Below are 25712 nucleotides of genomic sequence, written 5' to 3' on the forward strand. Positions count from 1 at the left end.
ATTTATCTTAAGTGCATCACAAGAAGACTGAAAGTATGGCATCCTCAGTCCACCATCTTTATAGTTATTGACCAGAATGTTTCTTCCGATTCTGTCACCTTTTCCACCCTAAAATAAGTTTAAAAAAGACTGTTTGAATATGCTACATGATTTCATTTGTAGGGTAAGGAAACACCATAAATCAGTAAGCAAGCATGGGCAAAGCTAAAGATTTATTTAATGTGAACATGGACAGATTTCTTAAAGACCACTTAGCAATTAAGTTATTCATTTGATCTTTGTATAATTTAATATGACAACATTGATTTTGCTCAATTTTAATTTTATAAAGTCAAAATTTACTGAACCGATTCCAAGTAATATTTTCATAGTTTTTATTTTCCACCCCAACTTCTTTTTGAACCAAGCTATATGACCTGAGTTTTATCAAAGTTCACTTCCATCCAAGAGCAGTGGAAGAAGCTACCAAAAATATTCAATTCAGTGCTGAGTGTCATATTCTTTTAATACAAGTGAAATTGTCATCATACAGACTTGTTAGATATTCAGTGTTTTATACTGTTTATATATGGATTGTTCTTCTTAGAACAGCATCTAACTATATTAATTTACAAGTATATGGAGAAATTGGGTCACCCTGCCTGACACTATACTGTAGTGGGAAAACTGAAAGCACTGTTTATTATTTAGCACACAGCTAGATAGACATATTGTGATAAAAGGTTTGAAACCATTCCAAAATAGATGGATCAAAACAAACTTAAGACTTTTCTATAAAAGACCATTCTACTGAATCAAAAACATTCTTGAAATAAACAGCTACATGTACTGGCATATCAACTTCGTCAGGTTTTTTTTTCCTTCAACTAAATAAAATCTAAGGCATGTACAGTCACTGATACATCCACCATTAAAATACCAACTTTTGTTTCACTTATTATCTGAGGTAAGGTCTTCTTTATCGTGTGAGCATTAGCTGCCAATACAATTTATGATCAACAATAGAGACAGCTTGCCAATATTTTAAATAAAAGTTTGATTTTTGTTAATAAAATAGGTGATAACTCCTTGCTTTTATGTAGCTGATAGACTATTGTTGCTGATTTATTATTATTTTCATATGATTGATTTAGGACTCCAACCAAAATGCCCAAGTTCAATGAAGAAAGATTTATAGAACATGTAGTAAAAGCATCTAGGCCAGGTGACATGCAATTCTTCATTTTTTGTTTCAATGCGTTTAAACATTCTTGCAGCGATAGAGGGAATTTAAGTGATTCTTTCTCGTCGCAGATAGCTTGCATATAAAGAGATCTACTAAGGGTCGAAAAAAGATTTGTACAGTCAGAAGAAGGATTCACTGAGTCAAAAAAAATATTCAAATGAATAACCACACTGAAAATTTATAATGGAATAAGGTTTCTGTACAAGATTTCCTGTTCAATTATTGTGCTATTCAGATCTGCTAGTTCACTTGCATCATCAAGAATATTACTTTTTCAGGGTAATGCCTTTTTCTCAAGGTCCCAAAGAACTTAGGGCTTCTCTCCCCCTCCACTTTCCATGTTGCTTTTGCTCACAAGATCATCCCTTGTTCAAATGTGTTTTCAATATGCCAGTTTCAACAACTGTTCATTCAAGATTGTTATTATAATATACAGATGCAAACTTGACACTGACACTCCCTCTCTCCAGCTGATACGTTGTGTCTTTTTAAAAAGAGGAATGACACGTACCTTTTCCACAATATTATTAGTATCAAAGAGTTTAGAAGAAGGAAAAATAGTCAGCGTTTTTAATCTCAACTGGAATACTATTCCAGAACAAAGTTCCAGAGTATTGGAAACTTTTTAAAAATAATTCCTTATTTGGTTTGGTTATTTTACACAGTTTAGTAGACATGGATCGCAGGTGGGGATTATTGCCAGGCAGCCTATACTGGAATAATGATTGTAAATATTCAGGAGCACTATTACTGGATATCCTGTATATTAATTTGGCTTTTCTCAGATTGATTGAGTCTTTAATTGGTAATATTTTTAGCTTACCAGCTAAATTTTCATTGATTTCTTTCTGGGTTGATATTAGCCCAAATTCTCTTTTTTGATGATATGCCAGCTTTGCTCTGTTTTTATCATGTGAATTACCCCATACTTTATTACAGTAGTCTAAATAGGGTTGTATATAACTGTTATAAAATAGCTGTATGTACCTTTCAGGGGGAAAATGTCTTATCCTACTGAGAAGCCATAAACTTGAATTGACTTTTTTTGCTGATATGTTTGATATGTTCGGTCCATGATAGGTTATTATCTACCAAAACACCAAGTAGTCTATCATGACACCATTTGCAAATTGTTATCCTTCCATGTCAGACATAGTTCATCACTATCAAGATTGTCCTTTTTCGTTGTGTTGAGATAAGTAATATTTTAGTCTTACCAGAATTTACCACCATGCTATTGCATGTGCAACAGTTGTCCAGTTTGTTTAGAGCATTCTGTAAAGAAATTTCTAGTTCATCCTTTGTGTTTTGGATGTCTGACAATGTTGTGTCATCTGCATAGAGATATGTAGATGAGCTTGAGTCCCTTAGTAAAAGTGGTAGGTCGTTAATAAATAAAATAAAAAAGTAATGAACCTTCAATTGAGCCTTGTGGTATTCCATATCTAATTGTTCCAGGTTCAGACAGAACATTATTTATATAATCATCTTGTGTTCGCTTACTTAAGTATGAAGTAAATCATCTAATTGTACTTTCATCACATTATTAGAATTTCAGTTTCTTCAAAAGGATTTTTTGATCCACTATATCAATAGCTTTCCTAAAATCTACAAACACAGATCCTATTATTCTAACTTGGTCAAGTGCTTGAAACCATTTATCAGGTACGGAGATCAAGGCAGTCTCACATGAATAGTTTGTGAGTGCTTGAAGCCATTTATCAGATACGGAGGTCAAGGCAGTCACACATGAATAGTTCATGAATGCCTGAAGCCATTTATCAGATAGGGAGGTCAAGGCAGTCACACATGAATAGTTTGTGAGTGCTTCAAGCCATTTATTAGATACGGAGGTCAAGGCAGCCACACATGTATAGTTTGTGAGTGCTTGAAGCCATTTATCAGATACGGAGGTCAAGGCAATCACACATGAATAGTTTGTGAGTGCTTGAAGCAATTTATCAGATACGGAGGTCAAGGCAGTCACACATGAATAGTTTGTGAATGCTTGAAGCCATTTACCAGATACGGAGGTCAAGGCAGTCACACATGTATAGTTTGTGAATGCTTGAAGCCATTTAACAGATACGGAGATCAACGCAGTCACACATGTATAGTTTGTGAATGCTTGAATCCATTTATCAGATACGGAGGTCAAGGCAGTCACACATGAATAGTTTTTGAGTGCTTGAAGACATTTATCAGATACGGAGGTCAAGGCAGTCACGCATGTATAGTTTGTGAGTGTTTGAAGCCATATATCAGATACGGAGGTCAAGGCAGTCGCACATGAATAGTTTGTGAGTGACTGAAGTCATTTATCAGATACGGAGGTCAAGGCACTCACACATGAATAGTTTGTGAGTGCTTGAAGCCATTTATCAGATACGGAGGTCAAGCCAGTCACACATGTATAGCTTGTGAATGCTTGAAGCCATTTATCAGGTACGGAGATCAAGGCAGTCACACATGAATACTTTGTGAGTGAATGAAGCCATATATCAGATACGGAGGTCAAGGCAGTCACACATGAATAGTTTGTGAGTGCTTGAAGCCATTTATCAGATACGGAGGACAAGGCAGTCACACATGAATAGTTTGTGAGTGCTTGAAGCCATTTATCAGATACGGAGGTCAAGGCAGTCACACATGTATAGTTTGTGAATGCTTGAAGCCATTTATCAGATACGGAGGTCAAGGCAGTCACACATGAATATTTTGTGAGTGCTTGAAGCCATTTACCAGATACGAAGGTCAAGGCAGTCACACATGTATAGTTTGTGAGTGCTTGAAGCCATATATCAGATAGGGAGATCAAGGCAGTCACACATGAATAGTTTGTGAGTGCTTGAAGCCATTTATCAGATACGGAGGTCAAGGCAGTCACACATGAATAGTTTGTGAGTGCTTGAAGCCATATATCAGATATGGAGGTCAAGGCAGTCACACATGAATACTTTGTGAGTGCTTGAAGCCATTTATCAGATACGGAGGTCAAGGCAGTCACACATGAATAGTTTGTGAGTGCTTGAAGCCATTTATCAGACAAGGAGGTCAAGGCAGTCACACGTATAGTTTGTGAGTGCTTTAAGCCATATGAATAGTTTGTGAGTGCTTGAAGCCATATATCAGATACGGAGGTCAAGGCAGTCACACATGAATAGTTTGTGAGTGCTTGAAGCCATTTATCAGGTACGGAGATCAAGGCATTCACATATGAATAGTTTGTGAGTGCTTGAAGTAATTTATCAGGTATGGAGATCAAGGCATTCACACATGAATAGTTTGTGAGTGCTTCAAGCCATTTATCAGGTACGGAGGTCAAGGCAGTCAGATATGAATAGTTTGTGTGTGGTTGAAGTCATTTATCAGGTACGGAGGTCAAGGCAGTCACACATGAATAGTTTGTGAATGCTTGAAGCCATTTATCAGATACGGAGGTCAAGGCACTCACACATGAATAGTTTGTGAATGCTTGCAGCAATTTATCAGATACGGAGGTGAAGGCAGTCACACATGAATAGTTTGTGAGTGCTTCAAGCCATATATCAGGTACGGAGATCAAGGCAGTCACACATGAATAGTTTGTGAGTGCTTGAAGCCATTTATCAGGTACGGAGATCAAGGAATTCACACATGAATAGTTTATGAATGCTTGAAGCCATTTATCAGATACGGAGGTCAAGGCAGTCGCACATGAATAGTTTGTGAGTGCTTCAAGCCATATATCTGATACGGTGATCAAGGCAGTCACACATGAATAGTTTCTGAGTGCTTGAAGCCATTTATCAGATACAGAGGTCAAGGCAGTCACACATGAATAGTTTGTGAGTGCTTGAAGCCATTTATCAGATACGGAGGTCAAGGCAGTCACACATGTATAGTTTGTGAATGCTTGAAGCCATTTATCAGATACGGAGGTCAAGGCAGTCACACATGTATAGTTTGTCAATGCTTGAAGCCATATATCAGGTGCGGAGGTCAAGGCATTCACACATGAATAGTTTGTGAGTGCTTGAAGCCATTTATCAGGTACGGAGATCAAAGCAGTCACACATGAATAGTTTGTGAATGCTTGAAGCCAATTATCAGATACGGAGGTCAAGGCAGTCACACATGAATAGTTTGTGAGTGCTTGAAGCCATATATCAGATAGGGATGTTAAGGCAGTCACACATGAATAGTTTGTGAGTGCTTGAAGCCATTTATCAGATACGGAGGTCAAGGCAGTCACACATGTATAGTTTGTGAATGCTTGAAGCCATATATCAGGTGCGGAGGTCAAGGCAGTCACACATGAATAGTTTGTGAGTGCTTGAAGCCATTTATCAGGTACGGAGATCGAGGCATTCACACATGAATAGTTTGTGAGTGCTTGAAGCCATTTATCAGGTACGGAGATCAAGGCATTGACACATGGTACTGGGATCAAGGCATTCACACATGAATAGTTTGTGAGTGCTTGAATCCATATATCAGACACGGAGGTTAAGGCAGTCACACATGAATAGTTTGTGAGTGCTTGAAGCCATATATCAGATACGTAGGTCAAAGCAGTCACACATGAATAGTTTGTGAATGCTTGAAGCCCTTTATCAGATACGGAGGTCAAGGCAGTCACACATGAATAGCTTGTGAGTGCTTGAAGCCATATATCAGGTACGGAGATCAAGGCAGTCACACCTGAATAGTTTGTGAATGCTTGAAGCCATTTATCAGATACGGAGGTCAAGCAGTCACACATGTATAGCTTGTGAGTGCTTGAAGCCATTTATCAGATACGGAGGTCAAGGCAGTCACACATGAATAGTTTGTGAATGCCTGAAGCCATTTATCAGATACGGAGGTCAAGGGAGTCACACATGAATAGTTTGTGAGTGTTTGAAGCCATGTATCAGGTACGGAGATCAAGGCAGTCACACATGAATAGTTTGTGAGTGCTTGAAGCCATTTATCAGGTACGGAGATCAAGGCAGTCACACATGAATAGTTTGTGAGTGCTTGAAGCCATTTATCAGATACGGAGGTCAAGGCAGTCACACATGAATAGTTTGTGAGTGCTTGAAGCCATATATCAGGTACGGAGATCAAGGCAGTCACACATCAATAGTTTGTGAATGCTTGAAGCCATTTATCAGATACGGAGGTCAAGGCAGTTACACATGAATAGTTTGTGGGTGCTTGAAGCCATATATCAGGTACGGAGGTCAAGGCAGTTTGTGAGTGCTTGAAGCCATTTATCAGAGACGGAGGTCAAGGCAGTCACACATGAATAGTTTGTGAATGCTTGAAGCCATATATCAGATACGGAGGTTAAGGCAGTCACACATGAATAGTGTGTGAGTGCTTGAAGCCATTTATCAGATACGGAGGTCAAGGCAGTCACACATGTATAGTTTGTGAATGCTTGAAGCCATATATCAGGTGCGGAGTTCAAGGCAGTCACACATGAATAGTTTGTGAGTGCTTGAAGCCATTTATCAGGTACGGAGATCGAGGCATTCACTCATGAATAGTTTGTGAGTGCTTGAAGCCATTTATCAGGTACGGAGATCAAGGCATTCACACATGGTACGGGGATCAAGGCATTCACACATGAATAGTTTGTGAGTGCTTGAATCCATATATCAGATACGGAGGTTAAGGCAGTCACACATGAATAGTTTGTGAGTGCTTGAAGCCATATATCAGATACGTAGGTCAAGGCAGTCACACATGAATAGTTTGTGAATGCTTGAAGCCCTTTATCAGATACGGAGGTCAAGGCAGTCACACATGAATAGCTTGTGAGTGCTTGAAGCCATATATCAGGTACGGAGATCAAGGCAGTCACACATGCATAGTTTGTGAATGCTTGAAGCCATTTATAAGATACGGAGGTCAAGGCAGTCACACATGTATAGCTTGAGAGTGCTTGAAGCCATTTATCATATACGGATGTCAAGGCAGTCACACATGAATAGTTTGTGAATGCTTGAAGCCATTTATCAGATACGGAGGTCAAGGGAGTCACACATGAATAGTTTGTGAGTGTTTGAAGCCATGTATCAGGTACGGAGATCAAGGCAGTCACACATGAATAGTTTGTGAGTGCTTGAAGCCATTTATCAGGTACGGAGATCAAGGCAGTCACACATGAATAGTTTGTGAGTGCTTGAAGCCATTTATCAGATACGGAGGTCAAGGCAGTCACACATGAATAGTTTGTGAGTGCTTGAAGCCATATATCAGGTACGGAGATCAAGGCAGTCACACATGAATAGTTTGTGAATGCTTGAAGCCATTTATCAGATACGGAGGTCAAGGCAGTTACACATGAATAGTTTGTGAGTGCTTGAAGCCATATATCAGATACGGAGGTCAAGGCAGTTTGTGAGTGCTTGAAGCCATTTATCAGATACGGAGGTCAAGGCAGTCACACATGTATAGTTTGTGAATGCTTGAAGCCATATATCAGGTACGGAGGTCAAGGCAGTCGCACATGAATAGTTTGTGAATGCTTGAAGCCATTTATCAGATACGGAGGTCAAGGCAGTCACACATGAATACTTTGTGAGTGCTTGAAGCCATATATCAGATACGGAGGTCAAGGCAGTCACACATGTATAGTTTGTGAATGCTTGAAGCCATATATCAGGTACGGAGGTCAAGGCAGTCACACATGAATAGTTTATGAATGCTTGAAGCCATTTATCAGATACGGAGGTCAAGGCAGTCACACATGAATACTTTGTGAGTGCTTGCAGCCATATATCAGGTACGGAGATCAAGGCAGTCACACATGAATACTTTGTGAGTGCTTGAAGCCATATTTCAGGTACGGAGATCAAGGCAGTCATACATGAATAGTTTGTGAGTGCTTGAAGCAATTTATCAGGTACGGAGATCAAGGCATTCACATATGAATAGTTTGTGAGTGCTTGAAGCAATTTATCAGGTACGGAGATCAAGGCATTCACACATGAATAGTTTGTGAGTGCTTGAAGCCATTTATCAGGTACGGAGGTCAAGGCAGTCAGATATGAATAGTTTGTGTGTGGTTGAAGCCATTTATCAGATACGGAGGTCAAGGCAGTCACACATGAATAGTTTGTGAATGTTTGAAGCCATTTATCAGATACGGAGGTCAAGGCAGTCACACATGAATAGTTTGTGAGTGCTTGAAGCCATATATCAGATACGGTGATCAAGGCAGTCACACATGAATAGTTTGTGAGTGCTTGAAGCCATTTATCAGATACGGAGGTCAAGGCAGTCACACATGAATAGTTTGTGAGTGCTTGAAGCCATTTATCAGATACGGAGGTCAAGGCAGTCACACATGTATAGTTTGTGAATGCTTGAAGCCATATATCAGATACGGTGAACAAGGCAGTCACACATGAATAGTTTGTGAGTGCTTGAAGCCATTTATCAGGTACGGAGATCAAGGAATTCACACATGAATAGTTTGTGAATGCTTGAAGCCATTTATCAGATACGGAGATCAAGGCATTCATACATGAATAGTTTGTGAGTGCTTGAAGCCATTCATCAGGTACGGAGGTCAAGGCAGTCACATATGAATAGTTTGTGTGTGGTTGAAGTCATTTATCAGGTACGGAGGTCAAGGCAGTCACACATGAATAGTTTGTGAGTGCTTGAAGCCATATATCAGATACGGTGATCAAGGCAGTCACACATGAATAGTTTGTGAGTGCTTGAAGCCATTTATCAGATACGGAGGTCAAGGCAGTCACACATGTATAGTTTGTGAATGCTTGAAGCCATTTATCCGATAGGGAGGTCAAGGCAGTCACACATGAATAGTTTGTGAGTGCTTGAAGCCATTTATCAGATACGGAGGTCAAGGCAGTCTCACATGTATAGTTTGTGAATGCTTGAAGCCATTTATCAGATACGGAGGTCAAGGCAGTCACACATGAATAGTTTGTGAGTTGTTGAAGCCATTTATCAGATACGGAGGTCAAGGCAGTCACACATGTATAGTTTGTGAATGCTTGAAGCCATATATCAGGTGCGGAGGTCAAGGCAGTCACACATGAATAGTTTGTGAGTGCTTGAAGCCATTTATCAGGTCCGGAGATCAAGGCATTCACACATGACTAGTTTGTGAGTGCTTGAAGCCATTTATCAGGTACGGAGATCAAGGCATTCACACATGGTACGGGGATCAAGGCATTCACACATGAATAGTCTGTGAGTGCTTGAAGCCATATATCAGGTACGGAGATCAGGGCAGTCACACATGTATAGTTTGTGAATGCTTGAAGCCATTTATCAGATACGGAGATCAAGGCAGTCACACATGAATAGTTTCTGAATGCTTGAAGCCATTTATCAGATGCAGAGGTCAAGGCAGTCACACATGAATACTTTGTGAGTGCTTGAAGCTATATATCAGATACGGAGGTCAAGGCAGTCACACATGAATAGTTTGTGAATGCTTGAAGCCATTTATCAGATACGGAGGTCAAGGCAGTCACACATGAATAGTTTGTGAGTGCTTGAAGCCATTTATCACATACGGAGGTCAAGGCAGTCACACATGCATAGTTTGTGAGTGCTTGAAGCCATTTATCAGATACGGAGGTCAAGGCAGTCACACATGAATAGTTTGTGAATGCTTGAAGCCATTTATCAGATACGGAGGTCAAGGCAGTCACACATGAATAGTTTGTGAGTGCTTGAAGCCATTTATCACATACGGAGGTCAAGGCAGTCACACATGCATAGTTTGTGAGTGCTTGAAGCCATTTATCAGATACGGAGGTCAATCCGTATCAAGGCAGTCACACATGCATAGTTTGTGAATGCTTGAAGCCATTTATCAGATACGGAGGTCAAGGCAGTCACACATGAATAGTTTGTGAGTGCTTGAAACCATTTATCAGATACGGAGGTCAAGGCAGTCACACATGTATAGCTTGTGAGTGCTTGAAGCCATTTATCAGATGCGGAGTCAAGGCAGTCACACATGAATAGTTTGTGAATGCTTGAAGCCATTTATCAGATACGGAGGTCAAGGCAGTCACACATGAATAGTTTGTGAGTGCTTGAAGCCATATATCAGGTACGGAGATCAAGGCAGTCACACATGAATACTTTGTGAGTGCTTGAAGCCATTTATCAGGTACGGAGATCAAGGTATTCACACATGAATAGTTTGTGAGTGCTTGAAGCCATTTATCAGATACGGAGGTCAAGGCAATCACACATGAATAGTTTGTGAGTGCTTGAAGCCATATATCAGGTACGGAGATCAAGGCAGTGACACATGAATAGTTTGTGAATGCTTGAAGCCATTTATCAGATACGGAGTTCAAGGCAGTCACACATGAATACTTTGTGAGTGCTTGAAGCCATATATCAGGTGCGGAGGTCAAGACAGTCACATATGAATAGTTTGTGAATGCTTGAAGCCATTTATCAGATACGGAGGGCAAGGCAGTCACACATGAATACTTTGTGAGTGCTTGAAGCCATATATCAGGTACGGAGATCAAGGCAGTCACACATGAATACTTTGTGAGTGCTTGAAGCCATATATCAGGTACGGAGATCAAGGCAGTCACACATGAATACTTTGTGAGTGCTTGAAGCCATTTATCACATACGGAGGTCAAGGCAGTCACACATGAATAGTTTGTGAATGCTTGAAGCCATTTATCAGATACGGAGGTCAAGGCAGTCACACATGTATAGTTTGTGAATGCTTGAAGCCATTTATCAGATACGGAGGTCAAGGCAGTCACACATGAATAGTTTGTGAGTGCTTGAAGCCATATATCAGATACGGAGGTTAAGGCAGTCACACATGAATAGTTTGTGAGTCCTTGAATCCATATATCAGGTACGGAGATCAAGGCAGTCACACATGAATAGTTTGTGAATGCCTGAAGCCATTTATCAGATACGGAGGTCAAGGCAGTCACACATGAATACTTTGTGAGTGCTTGAAGCCATATATCAGGTACGGAGGTCAAGGCAGTCACACATGAATAGTTTGTGAATGCTTGAAGCCATTTATCAGATACGGAGGTCAAGGCAGTCACACATGAATAGTTTGTGAGTGCTTGAAGCCATATATCAGGTACGGAGATCAAGGCAGTCACACATGAATACTTTGTGAGTGCTTGAAGCCATATATCAGGTACGGAGATCAAGGCAGTCACACATGAATACTTTGTGAGTGCTTGAAGCCATTTATCAGGTACGGAGATCAAGGCATTCACACATGAATAGTTTGTGAGTGCTTGAAGCCATTGATCAGGTACGGAGATCAAGGCATTCACACATGAATAGTTTGTGAGTGCTTGAAGCCATTTATTAGGTACGGAGATCAAGGCATTCACACATGAATAGTTTGTGAGTGCTTGAAGCGATTTATCAGGTACGGAGGTCAAGGCAGTCACATATGAATAGTTTGTGTGTGCTTGAAGCCATTTATCAGGTACGGAGATCAAGGGAGTCACACATGAATAGTTTGTGAGTGCTTGAAGCCATTTATCAGGTATGGAGATCAAGGCAGTCGCACATGAATAGTTTGTGAGTGCTTGAAGCCATTTATCAGGTACGGAGGTCAAGGCAGTCACACATGAGTAGTTTGTGAGTGCTTGAAGCCATTTATCAGGTACGGAGAGCATGGCAGTCACACATGAATAGTTTGTGTCTAAAGTCTAATTGCTTAGGGAGTAACAGCAAGTGTTTGGATAAATATGATATGAATGAATCTTTAACATGTTTTTTTCAATCAATTTTGACAAGTTTGGTAGTATTGAGATTGGTCAGTAGTTATCAGTATCATCCTTGGAACCAGATTTGTGAATAGGAGTTACTTTTACAGTTTTCCATATTTTGGGGATAGATGAGGTTGCAATACTTAAACTAATTATGAATGTTATGCTATCTAAAAGAGCACAGGCAGAAGATTTAGTGAGTCATGGATCAATCTGATCTAGTCCTGTAGCATTCTTGGTATCAAGTTCACTCAGACATTGTTTAAGTTTTTTATATTGGTGGAATAGAATGAATTTTATTCAAAACTTTGTATTACAAGGACTTGTGTATTTAATTCTTGGATTATTTTTTACTTTAATTCGCAATACCATAATTTTTTTTTTCCCTCATTTTTCTATTGCAATGTAATTCCTAAACCTTGATAGGAATTATTATAAAACTATTGCAATGAAAATTCTAAACCTTGCCAGGAATTATTATAAAACTATCGCAATGTAATTCCTAAACCTTGCCAGGAATTATTATAAAACTATCGCAATGTAAAAACTATTGCAATGTAATTCCTAAACCTTGTCAATGTAATTCCTAAACCTTGCCAGGAATTATTATAAAACCATCACAATGTAATTCCTAAACCTTGTCAGAGCTGCGTAGTATTCTGATGTCCAATAGTTATTTTCTTTAATACCATTTTGCATAAACCCTTCTCCTTCTCTCAGTTTGTGCCTTTGACCTCTAAGTGTTTCTAAACAAAAATCAATTTGGGGTTCTTCCCAAGTCCAAACTATCTGAAAGTTTGGAATCTGCTGATTGTGGAAAACTAACATTATTACGTCGAATAAACTGGTACAGACAGATGAATGGATAACAATTGTTACAGACAGATGGATAACAACTAATTGGTACCGACAGATGAATGGATAACAACTGCTACAGACTGATGGATGGATAACAACTAATTGGTACAGATGAATGGATGACAACTGCTACAGACTGATGGATGGATAACAACTAATTGGTACAGACAGATGAATGGATAACAACTGGTACAGACAGATGGATGGATAACAACTAATTGGTACAGACAGATGGATGGATGGATAACAGCTAACTGGTACAGACAGATGATGGGTAACTGTTGGTACAGACGGATGAATGGATAAAAACTAATAGGTACAAATGGATAGACAACACCTAATTGGTACAGACATATGGATAAACAACAACTAATTGATACATACATATGGATTGATAATGATTGGTACAGACATATGGTTGGACAACTTCTACTTGGTAAAGATATATAGACAATCAATTGGTATATATGGGCGGAAAACACCTAGTACAAGTATATGTTGGTAGAGGGATTCTAAAATAAATTTTGGTGGTGAATCTTTTAGAATACATCCTTCACACAGCTATGCTAGTAGAGTGAATCTTAAAGGTGGCATCAATCATAACAAGATTGGTTATCAAAGGGCAGACAATCAGCAATACCTGCCTACTGCTTTAAGAAATAGCAAGCTTCTAAACCCATGCACAAGGATTTGCATGTTGATGTACATTTTGTAAACTAATTATGACTCCATGGAAAAATGGCATGACTTCTAGAATGATTATTTATATATCCTGGTGAATGTCACCCAATGTGTGGAGCAGAAAAATTAGATTTTTTCTCAAGGACAAGCGGTAGAGTGATAACACAAATTTGGACTATTAATGGATTTGTAAATAAACATTTTCTAAGGATATGATGCAGAATTAATAGAACAAGGAGACTAGGGTTCTTTTAAAAAGGCAAATATTTACAAACCTATCAATTCATGGGTGAGTTTTCCTGTTTCTTTGAATTCATACCACTTGCTAGTGATAGCAGAGTATTTCTTGACGAAAGTTTCAGCTGTGATGAGGGACTTCAGGGCATTAATCATCCACTGTGGATCCAGCACAATCTTCTCTCTCAATGTTTCAACACTGAAAAAATGTATAAAATTATTTTTATCTGAAGAAATCAAACAAGAACTGGGCTGATTTTATCTCAAGAAATCAAACAATGACAGGGCTGATTTTATCTCAAGACTGCAAACAATGACAGGGCTGATTTTGTTCTCACCCATGTAACAGAGAAATCTAACTGTCTTGCTAACCTTACTTTTCTTATCTCAGTCAGGTCATCTCAGACCAATCATCTCAGCCAAATGCTCAGAACTACTTTAAAAAAAAACCTTTGTCTTCTGCTGTGCCTGATGTAGTTATTCTAAATTGGAACAACAACAACAAATATATAAAAACACAGTAACTTAAGGTCAATCCATCTTTGAGAACACACCATACAAAAACATTCTGAGATAGGCAAAGACACATGCATATGATGTCAAGCTTCTTGGTATTATGCTAGCTCGTTCCACACAGCATGGTCAATTTTTATCCTATACGCAGGCCTAGCTCAGTGCATTTTCAGGCCAACATCATCAAATAAAGCTACCTAACTAGTTTTAAATAATCTGTAAAACATTATATACTATTAGCTACATTTAGCGATGCCAACCTGAAAAATGACTGTGCTACAGACAGGAAAAAATTTTCAATGCTGTGTGAAAAGAACTATGACAGAAAACACTGATCCATGCACATAGACCATAGACCTATACACTTCATAGCCTGCCAAGACCATAGACCTATACACTTCATAGCCTGCCAAGACCATAGACCTATACACTTCATAGCCTCCCAAGACCATAGACCTATACACTTCACAGCCTCCCAAGACCACAGACCTACACACTTCATAGCCTCCCAAGACCATAGACCTATACACTTCACAGCCTCCCAAGACCATAGACTTATACACTTCATAGCCTTCCAAGACCACAGACCTATACACTTCATAGCCTACCAAGACCACAGACCTACACACTTCATAGCCTCCCAAGACCATAGACCTATACACTTCACAGCCTCCCAAGACCATAGACCTACACACTTCATAGCCTCCCAAGACCATAGACCTATACACTTCATAGCCTCCCAAGACCATAGACCTATACACTTCATAGCCTCCCAAGACCATAGACCTATACACTTCACAGCCTCCCAAGACCACAGACCTACACACTTCATAGCCTCCCAATACCATAGACCTATACACTTCACAGCCTCCCAAGACCATAGACCTATACACTTCATAGTCTTCCAAGACCACAGACCTATACACTTCATAGCCTCCCAAGACCACAGACCTACACACTTCATAGCCTCCCAAGACCATAGACCTATACACTTCACAGCCTCCCAAGACCATAGACCTACACACGTCATAGCCTCACAAGACCATAGACCTATACACTTCACAGCCTCCCAAGACCATAGACCTATACACTTCATAGCCTTCCAAGACCATAGACCTATACACTTCACAGCCTCCCAAGACCATAGACCTACACACTTAATAGCCTCCCAAGACCATAGACCTATACACTTCACAGCCTCCCAAGACCATAGACATATACACTTCATAGCCTCCCAAGACCATAGACCTATACACTTCACAGCCTTCCAAGACCATAGATCTACACACTTCATAGCCTCCCAAGACCATAGACCTATACACTTCATAGCCTCCCAACTCTCTTAACTACAGAAAATTTAGTAATAGCTAAAAATTTGTATGTCAAACATGCTGTATTCTAATTTTGTTAAGCATCTCCATTGTGCATCAGTTGAATCAACAATATACCTACAATATTAAATGACATCATAATAATGTATTTACCAACCAGAAGGAATCATTTATCCATCAACATATTAATCCATAAGCAAATTTCACTGTAGCACTTGCCATATTTCCATGACAGAAAAATACATTTTCAAAGAAACCGTGAACTTGAAAGTTTGGCCCATTGTTATCCGCTAGGGTCCATAATTGAAGGATCTTTTATAAATGGAGGTAATTTTACAATCAATCTTAAGGACAAGACAAGTATGTCACAAACAGTTTCAGCTCCTCCAAAGAAAAGGAGTTATATACAATAGTGACACAGATCACTAATTACCCATGAATAATCTAATGCAACATGTTACTCTTTGTTACAAAGTATAACTACAGTAGAACTAAATTCCCAGTATTGTTTCATTATTTACAATATAACTTTTCAAAATTGGAACTGATGCAAATCAAACAGTTTCTTGTAATAAATATGAATTATTTATTGTTAATTCCATATAACATCCATATATTACACGTGATAATACCTCATTACTATGTGATGTTTTATGTTGTTATTTTTCTTTGCCTAAATATATAAACTGTGTACTTAGCATGGAACGGTCATACCACAGCCCTCACTGACATATCTGTATTAGTGAGCCGCATGTAAACATGTGCATGTGAACTACATAACACTAGTGAAGAGTTCATTTTACTGTAAAGGAAAATATTTGGTGAGAAAAATAATCTATGTTGGGGTTTGGACCGAGACAAGGAAATCCTAGCTGTGGGGTTACATTATTTGTCTCCCAACGAGGCAAGCCTTGTGGAGAGATAAATAATGTAACCCCTTCACTGGGATTTTTTGTCTTGGTCCAAACCCCAACATAGATTCTATATATCTCAAGACACCAAACAATGACAGGGCTGATTTTATCTCAAACAATGACAGGGCTTGTTGTCTTTGATCAATTTTGTACAGCATACAACTTGTGAGATATATAACAGTCACAATGACTGTCGGACAACTTATAAATCATTCTTGTCGGACAATATGTACATCATTTTCATCAGGGACAGTAATCATCCTGGGTTTAACAATCTTCAAATTAATTAGCAACACTAATCATCTTTTTTACATTCCGTCCACTCATGCATATCAACTAATGTATGGGAAATCAACCTACCAAATTGGCCTGTCTGTCAACTCATGCATGTCAACCAGTGTACTCGAAACCAACCTCCTATTTGGCCTGTCTGTCAACTCATGCATGTCAACCAGTGTACTGGAAATCAACCTACTTTTGGCCAGTCCGTCAGCTCACGCATGTCAACCACTGTACTGTAGATCAACCTACTTTTTGGCCAGTCTGTCAACTCATGCATGTCAACCAGTGTACTGCAAATCAATCCACTTTTTGGCCAGTCTGCCAGCTCATGCATGCCAACCAGTGTACTGTAGATCAACCTACCTTTTGGCATGTCTGTCAGCTCACGCATCATGCATGTCAACCTATTTATTGTAGATCAACCTACTTTATGGCCAGTCTGTCAGCTCATGTATGTCAACCAGTGTACTGTAGATCAACCTACATTTTTACCAGTCTGTCAACTCATGCATGTCAACCAGTGTACTGGACATCAACCTACTTTTTGGCCAGTCTGCTACCTCATGTATGTCAACCAGTGTACTGTCGATCAACCTACATTTTCGCCAGTCTGTCAACTCATGCACGTCAACCAGTGTACTGGAAATCAACCTACTTTTTGGCCAGTCTGTCAGCTGATGCATGTCAACCAGTGTACTGTAGATCAACCTAATTTTTGGCCTGTCTGTCAGCTCATGCATGTCGATTGGTGTATTGTAGATTAACCTACATTTTGGCCAGTCTCTCAGGTAATGCATGTCAACCAGTGTACTGGAGATCAACCTACTTTTTGGCCAGTATGTCAGCTCATGCGTGTCAAATAGTGTACTGGAAATTAACCTTTTTTTTGGCCAGTCTGTCAGCTCATGCATGTCAACCAGTGTACTGTAGATCAACAAACTTTTTTGGCCAGTCTGTCAGCTCTTGCATGTCAACAAGTGTACTGGAAATCAACCTACCTTTTGGCCAGTCTGTCAGCTCATGCATGTCAACCAGTGTACTGTAGCCTGTCTGTCAGCTGATGCATGTCAACCAATGTAATTTTGGCCTGTCTGTTAGTTCATGCATGTCAACCAGTGTACTGGAAATCAACTTACTTTTTGGCCAGTCTGTCAGCTCATGCATATCAAATAATGTTCATGTGGGAAACCCTATATTGTGCTGAAAAATGGCATTAAACCCTAAAACAACAACAACAACAACATCAAATAATGTTCTAAAAATCAACAATTCTTTATTCCATGTCTACAGGCAGGTGTAATATAAGCATGGCCTTCGACCTTGAACCTGATGTCATGGATCAAATACTGCTAAATCTGCCTCATATTCTCAAGACCGCCTTGCAGACACGTATCATGATGTCCCACCCAGCCACATTATCATGACACCAGGCCGACCAGTCCCAACACAAGACCTCCTTGCAGACACATAGCATGATATCCCACCCAGTCACATTAGCCTGACATCAGGCTAACCAGTCCTGACACAAGACCTCCTTGCAGACACGTAGCATGATATCCCACCCAGTCACATTAGCCTGACATCAGGCTAACCAGTCCTGACACAAGACCTTCTTGCAGACACGTAGGATGATGTCCCACCCGATCACATTATCCTGACACCAGGCAGACCAGTCCCAACACAAGACCTCCTTGCAGACACATATGATGATGTCCCACCCAGTCACATTATCCTGACACCAGGCCGACCAGTCCCAACACAAGACCTCCTTGCAGACACATATCATGATGTCCCACCCAGTCACATTATCCTGACACCAGGCCGACCAGTCCCAACACAAGACCTCCTTGCAGACACATATCATGATGTCCCACCCAGTCACATTATCCTGACACCAGGCCAACCAGTCCCAACACAAGACCTCCTTGCAGACACGTAGCATGATGTCCCACCCAATCACATTATCCTGACACCAGGCCGACCAGTCCTAACACAAGACATCCTCGATTGCTATTTGTATATCTTATGTATATGTTTGAACTGTGTTACTCATGAACCATTATATATGAAAAGATCAAGTCACAATGCCTAAAAAGGCACTTCGTCAAGATAATCTTCATATAAATCCAAAACAACGGATCTGACCAGTCAAAAGTTTCTATAACAAAATCATAGTCAGTGTAAGTCAAAAGTTTATTATAACAAAATCAATGTCAGTGCACTATCAACTTGTGTGTGTGTGTGTGATTAGGATTTCTAATGTAGCTTTTAAAAAAATTCAGTCATATCACTGCGATGTATATAGTGGAGCAGTTTATAGTGATGTCTAGCACTGAGGCATCATGCAGCAGACACATAGCATGATGTCCCACTCAGTCACATTATCCTGACACCAGGCCGACAAGTCCTAACACTAACCTCTTAATGATGAATGCATATCAAGGTAGCTGTTAGTACAATTTTTGTTAAGTCTTTGGGATCGAACCCACGACCTCCCGCTTCCAAGGTAGATGCTCTAACCACTAGGCCACCGGAGTGGAAACACTTTTTTGTAGAAATGCAAATAAAAATATAAAGTCTGGTAGACATCCATAGCATCGTTTTCATTTCTAACGAAATTCATGCTGGAGAAAGTCCTTCATTTAAAACTATACATCAATAAGATAAACCCATTAAACTGAAAAGCAATATCCCAAATTTTCTAAATATACAAATGCGACAAGAAGTGTATGATACAAGCTGAAGTAAATGAATAGTATAAGTACAAAAGGGATAGGTAACTATTACATGGAATATTCACATAAGTATGTATATTAAGCACGAAAATATAACTGGATACTATCTCCCCTTTCTTATTAATTGTGAGGGGTCACTGAATGAACCCAATATCTCTTCAGTCGCTTTTACTAGTAAAGATTTTGTGATTATTAGATAAAAAATATTTATCCTTATATCGCATGAATTTAATTCAATACATGTATCTGTGATCATTGCATTGACTCTCTGTGTGCATGTGTGTGTGTGTGTGTATATACACACACACACACAGTGCAATCCCCCCATAACACAAATTCGGATATGATGCAGTCCCACTGCTCTTATTTCTCAGGGTTTACACGTGTATAGGGTTTGCTTATGAACTTGTTATTAATTTCCTATTTTTTTATGCAAATATGTTACCGTTCTGGAAAAGCAAGTTCACAAACGCAATTAGCTCTCTGTACTTTGTGCAAACAAAATTTATTATCATTTTGGGAGAGTTGATCATGTAGGAATTTGAGTGCAATACGATATATAATACAATCATGACATGGTTCCGGAAATTTTAAATACGTGTACGTGTATTTTTCTTGTACCCGGAAAAATATTTTTTTTAAAGTACGAGAAATATCATGTAAAATGTTCGAGAATGAATTCAGATTTAATACGATTGTGGCTTGGCTTCTGAAGTATAACAATTTCACCAGGTTCTTGAAGTGTTATGCCAAAATAAACATTACCGGAAATGTTACTTATTACTGATCCATGAGTAAAGCTAGTAAGTCATCTTTGTGATTGTCTTCAATTAATTCTATAAATAATCGTTGCTCAGACAATAGCCGCAATGTGTTTCTACTTTAACTGCATACAAAACTAAGTAGCAGACAATGCGGTGGTTGATAAAAGATCCTCACAATTCAATAATCAAAAACCAAAAGCTGCCAACATGTTTGCTGGGCTTGGCAGCATTATTAGACTCAATCAGTTGACCAGTAAACAATGTCCACTTTATTAGCTGGAAATTGGAAAGGTATGAAAATTTACATGCGTTCAGCTTAAATTTTTTATATAAAAGTGACTCGTGACCATTAGAAGTCCGCGGCACTTAGTTCTCTTGTTTTTCATGGGTATGGTGTTTGTTTATGAACTCCTTATTAATTTACTGTAATTTATAAAAATATTTTACTGTTATGGAAAAGCAAGTTCACAAATGCAAGTCGATCTCTGCACTTTGCACAATGATTAGTATAGTAGTTTTCACACATTTCTTTTGCTATTCACAAAATCTGAAGTAGAAGTTATATGCAAAGAATGTGTTGATTGTCAATTATTCTTGATGTAGTCGTTTCAACGAATAGGCATACAAGCGTTAATTATTGGAAATTTGCAATGGATAAATGTCCACGAAAACTCGTACGAGAAAATTTTAGCATTACAAAATTTGTGGACTGTTCATAGACCCTGGAACAATAATGATCTGTACATGTGCTTCATCTTTCTTAACCTAATTTTGCTGTTAATTTTCCCATTGAATTCAGACACAAAATGATGTGTGACAAAATTACTGAATAGTTTAAATATGTATGCAGTTTTTGCAATGCAATTACAAATTTTATGGATTAATTGCAAGCACCGACGGTACAATGTCAGACGGCAAGTAAACTGTGTTGATACTCTGTTCATGTTGTATATTAGACGTTTAATTCAGACATAATGATCTGGGAAAAAATATTGAATATTGTAAATCTGTGTGCAATTTTTCAATGGAATTACATGCATTATAGATGAACAGCATGCCACGATGGCACAATAGCAAACGGTGTTGATACCCTATCCATCATACACATTAGACATGAATACACGGTATATGTGACAATGAGTTGTTCTCTGAAAAAAAGTAAAATACTGTAAAACCCCACATTAACGCGACCCTGATATTAATGTGATCCAATGTTTTGGACCACAGTCACACAGCAGTGCTAAATAAATCCCAGATACCCGGGTTCTAATTTCGGATCAGGCTTATCCTGTACTCCAAAAGAGGTGCCTGTCAGGATTGTCAAAAAAATAATACAATTTGCCAGATAAACTTTTGATCTCACTAACAACATGCAAAATGTATTTTCAAGATGTTGACAAACCTGCCATAATAGGGCGCAATCTGTTTAAAAGCAAGATCACCCCTGTCCTATGTGAAGAGGAGATCTGATTTTAATTAAACTATAACATGGCATGTCATGCTAAAACATGATTTCGTAATGCACCAAACTCCGAATTGGTTGTGTTTCAAGAAAACGCAATTTTATGTAATCTTCAAAAGTAAAACAAAAACCACATTCAGTATATGTCGGTTACATGTAGCATGAAGAAATGGTAAACAGTCATGATTGGAGCCGAGGCAAAACTATCCTTTAGCCAGCTTAAATAACAACAATTAAAAAGCAAAGAGATAAGGTATAATCATCTTTACCATATTACCTGATTGGCTAACAATAGCTAGTGAGATGTATATCAGACTGCTTTTTGTGCCAATTTTCATAGGTACGATTAGATTGTGGAACAACCCAATATAGCTGAATGAAAGATAATCTAGATACGTGTAGGAGAACAAAAGTATTACATATCATTGCTATAAATGAGGATCTTACTGCATATAGAAAATGCAAAGCAAAATCATTTAAATTGTCAGAATACTGAGAGAAAAAAGCTTTGAGCACTGCACAGATACAAATTGGTGATATTTTCCCCTGTATATCCATAATTAAAAGCAGGGATAAAAATCAACAGTACAAGTGAAATACCTGAACATCAGAACCTATGTCAAGGTTCACATCTCCACCACCATGACATATTTCCATGAATCTAGGTGACTGGTGGTTATTCAACTTATTGTTATGATTTACTTTAATCTTGTCTTGAAAAAAATGTGTATAGTATGCACACAAAGGTTGACTATGTCATACTTTTAATCCCGCCTAGTGCATAAGGTGTCTTTAACAAATAACATATCAGTAGCATCTGAGGTTGTAAAGTGAAAGAGAAATAAAGCACCTGATCGTCAAACATTTGTTATATCATTCTACCAAGAAATAAGAAGACTTGTATCTACTTACATTGCTCCTGTTGCCAAGTATAGTTTTATGTTCAATTCAAAACCAAATGTAAGGTCACTGTGCATGAAATATAGGCAGACCTGCATACTCTGTCGAGTCCATCTCAGTAAGGCAGTCGATTTTTTTCCATAAGACTGAGAAGACTTCAGTAAGGTGTAACAAAATATCAATAACTACTATTGTAAAGCTGGCAAACGCAATTAAAATTTTGACACAGCAATGATAAACATTATGTTCAACTGAAACGTTTGTAAGTACACATAGACTTTACTTACCACTAGTACAGTTGCACAAACTCTAAATTCCAAAGCCTATGCAACTCAATTGCATTTGCTATCTCTCAACTTGACATAATTCTTGGAAATTCCTTTAAATGTCACATGACGATGGCAGTCATATCTCCTGCCATGAAAAACTACTCAAATTGGCACATGATTTCATATAAACGTAATCATGTCCTTTCCAGCTTTTATTCACAAGAATCTGAATACTCCTTTTTTATTCTTCTGTGTTGATTATTAAAACTTTTCTAGAAACTTATTTTCCCTTACGTCTTAAACATTCATCACTTTCTGGGCGTGATTTTTAATTTTTATAATCAACAAATTGATCAAGCAGTTGATTCACATTTACAAATAAGTGCAGTGTAAAGCATCTGGGGTGCTGTTGTAAAGTTAGTGTGGTTCCCTGACTAATTTCACTAATTCTATAATGAAACCCGGATCAAAATAAAACACGGATAAACCAATTATCTGTAATTTTTGGCAACGATCATTTTTCTGTAGTTGTTTCTATTATGCCGTAAGTCCATATTTTAAGGGTAAATTTCTTAAGAATTGGCAGGTTTATATAGGTAACACAGACCTCTTTTGACACAAAAAAATGTTGACCCTATCAAGATGCATCCATTCACCAAGTTTCTTGTTTGTATGCATAACAAGCAAAATATCATGTGGTCATGAACTAAATGAAAAACCTGACCTATGCTATTAAAATAACATAAAAAATTTACATTGTACCTTTTTTGTTTTAAGACTGCGGTACTAACAGAAACACATATCAACAAGTTCACAATTGTGAAAAATAGCAACTGTGAAAAATAATCATTAAACAAAATAAAACCCAATGTCAATGAAGTACAAAAAATGGTTAATTTGGATCTACTGAAATGAGGTCATAGTTCTCATGAAGATGCATCAGAGCGTTTCATGAGTTTATACAGGATAATATGCATGCATACAGCCTAATGCATGTGGTCGTGAGCTAACCTAAACCAGTAAAATGAGAAAAACGGGTCACAGTGACATTTTCCTGACACAAGTGTGGTACTAAGAAAGATACATACAATCCAGTTTAGGGAGAACAGTATCAACAGTAAAAATGTACATATGGGTCACAGCAAGTTACTTAAGGATGGTGTAGCATTTATCAAGATGTACTCTTTTGCTATATTTTTGATTCCAGGCATGGAAGTATTATACAGCACATACAACAACATGGTCATCAGCTAGATGATTCCAGGCATGGAAGTATCATACAGTACACGACACAACAGTGTGGTCATGAGCTAGATGATTCCAGGCATGGAAGTATTATACAGTACACAATACGACAATGCGGTCATGAGCTAGATCATTCCAGGCACAGAAGTATTATGCAGTACACGACACAATAGTGTGGTCATGAGCTAGATGATTCCAGGCATGGAAGTATTATACAGTACACAATACAACAGTGTGGTCATGAGCTAGATGATTCCAGGCATGGAAGTATTATGCAGTACACAATACAAAAGTGTGGTCATGAGCTAGATGATTCCAGGTTTATAAGTATTATACAGTACACAATACAACAGTGTGGTCATGAGATAGATGATTCCAGGCATGGAAGTATTATACAGTACACAACACAACAGTGTGGTCATGAGCTAGATGATTCCAGGCATAGAAGTATTATACAATACACAATACAACAGTGTGGTCATGAGCTAGATGATTCCAAGCATAGTAATATTATACAGTACACAATACAACAGTGTGGTAATGAGCTAGATGATTCCAGGCATAGAAGTATTATACAGTACACAATACAACAGTGTGGTCATGAACTAGATGATTCCTGGCATGGAAGTATCATACAGTACACAATACAAAAGTGTGGTCATGAGCTACATTATTCCAGGTATCGAAGTATTATACAGTACACAATACAACAATGTGGTCATGAGCTACATGATTCCAGGCATGGAAGCACTATACAGTACACAATACAACAATGTGGTCATGAGCTAGATGATCTCTGGCATGGAAGTATCATACAGTACACAATACAACAGTGTGGTCATGAGCTAGATGATTCCAGGCATAGAAGTATTATACAGTACACAATACAACAGTGTGGTCATGAGCTAGATGATTCCAGGCATAGAAGTATTATACAGTACACAATACAACACTGTGGTCATGAGCTAGATGATTCCAGGCATGGAAGTATTATACAGTACACAATACAACACTGTGGTCATGAGCTAGATGATTCCAGGCATGGAAGTATCATACAGTACACAATACAACAGTGTGGTCATGAACTAGACGATTCCAGGTTTATAAATATTATACAGTACACAATACAACAGTGTGGTCATGAGCTAGATGATTCCAGGTTTATAAGTATAATACAGTACACAATACAACAGTGTGGTCATGAGCTAGATGATTCCAGGCATGGAAGTATTATACAGTACACAATACAACAGTGTGGTCATGAGCTACATGATTCCAGGTTTATAAGTATTATACAGTACATAATACAACAGTGTGGGAATGAGCTAGATGATTCAAGGTTTATAAGTATTATACAGTACACAATACAACAGTGTGGTCATGAGATAGATGATTCCAGACATGGAAGTATTATACAGTACACAATACAACAGCGTGGTCATGAGCTAGATGATTTCTGGCATGGAAGTATCATACAGTACACAATACAACAGTGTGGTCATGAGCTAGATGATTCCAGGTTTATAAATATTATACAGTACACAATACAACAGTGTG

General features: G+C 38.5%; 1 protein-coding gene across 3 annotated transcripts in view; it reads right to left on the reverse strand.

The window, feature by feature from the left end:
- The window catches only part of LOC149789934 (uncharacterized), a 593258-nt gene that overhangs the window by 492446 nt on the left and 75100 nt on the right, over positions 1–25712 (reverse strand). For all 3 annotated transcript variants that reach the window (XM_089972007.1, XM_089972006.1, XM_089972008.1), the window contains one exon: positions 13779–13939. In XM_089972007.1, coding sequence (XP_089828133.1) covers positions 13779–13939 — 161 coding nt within the window. The remainder of the gene's footprint in view (positions 1–13778; positions 13940–25712) is intronic.

This window comes from Sinohyriopsis cumingii, chromosome 10, assembly GCF_028554795.1.
Source record: "Sinohyriopsis cumingii isolate HCF-2022 chromosome 10, ASM2855479v2, whole genome shotgun sequence".
NCBI lineage: Eukaryota > Metazoa > Mollusca > Bivalvia > Unionida > Unionidae > Sinohyriopsis > Sinohyriopsis cumingii.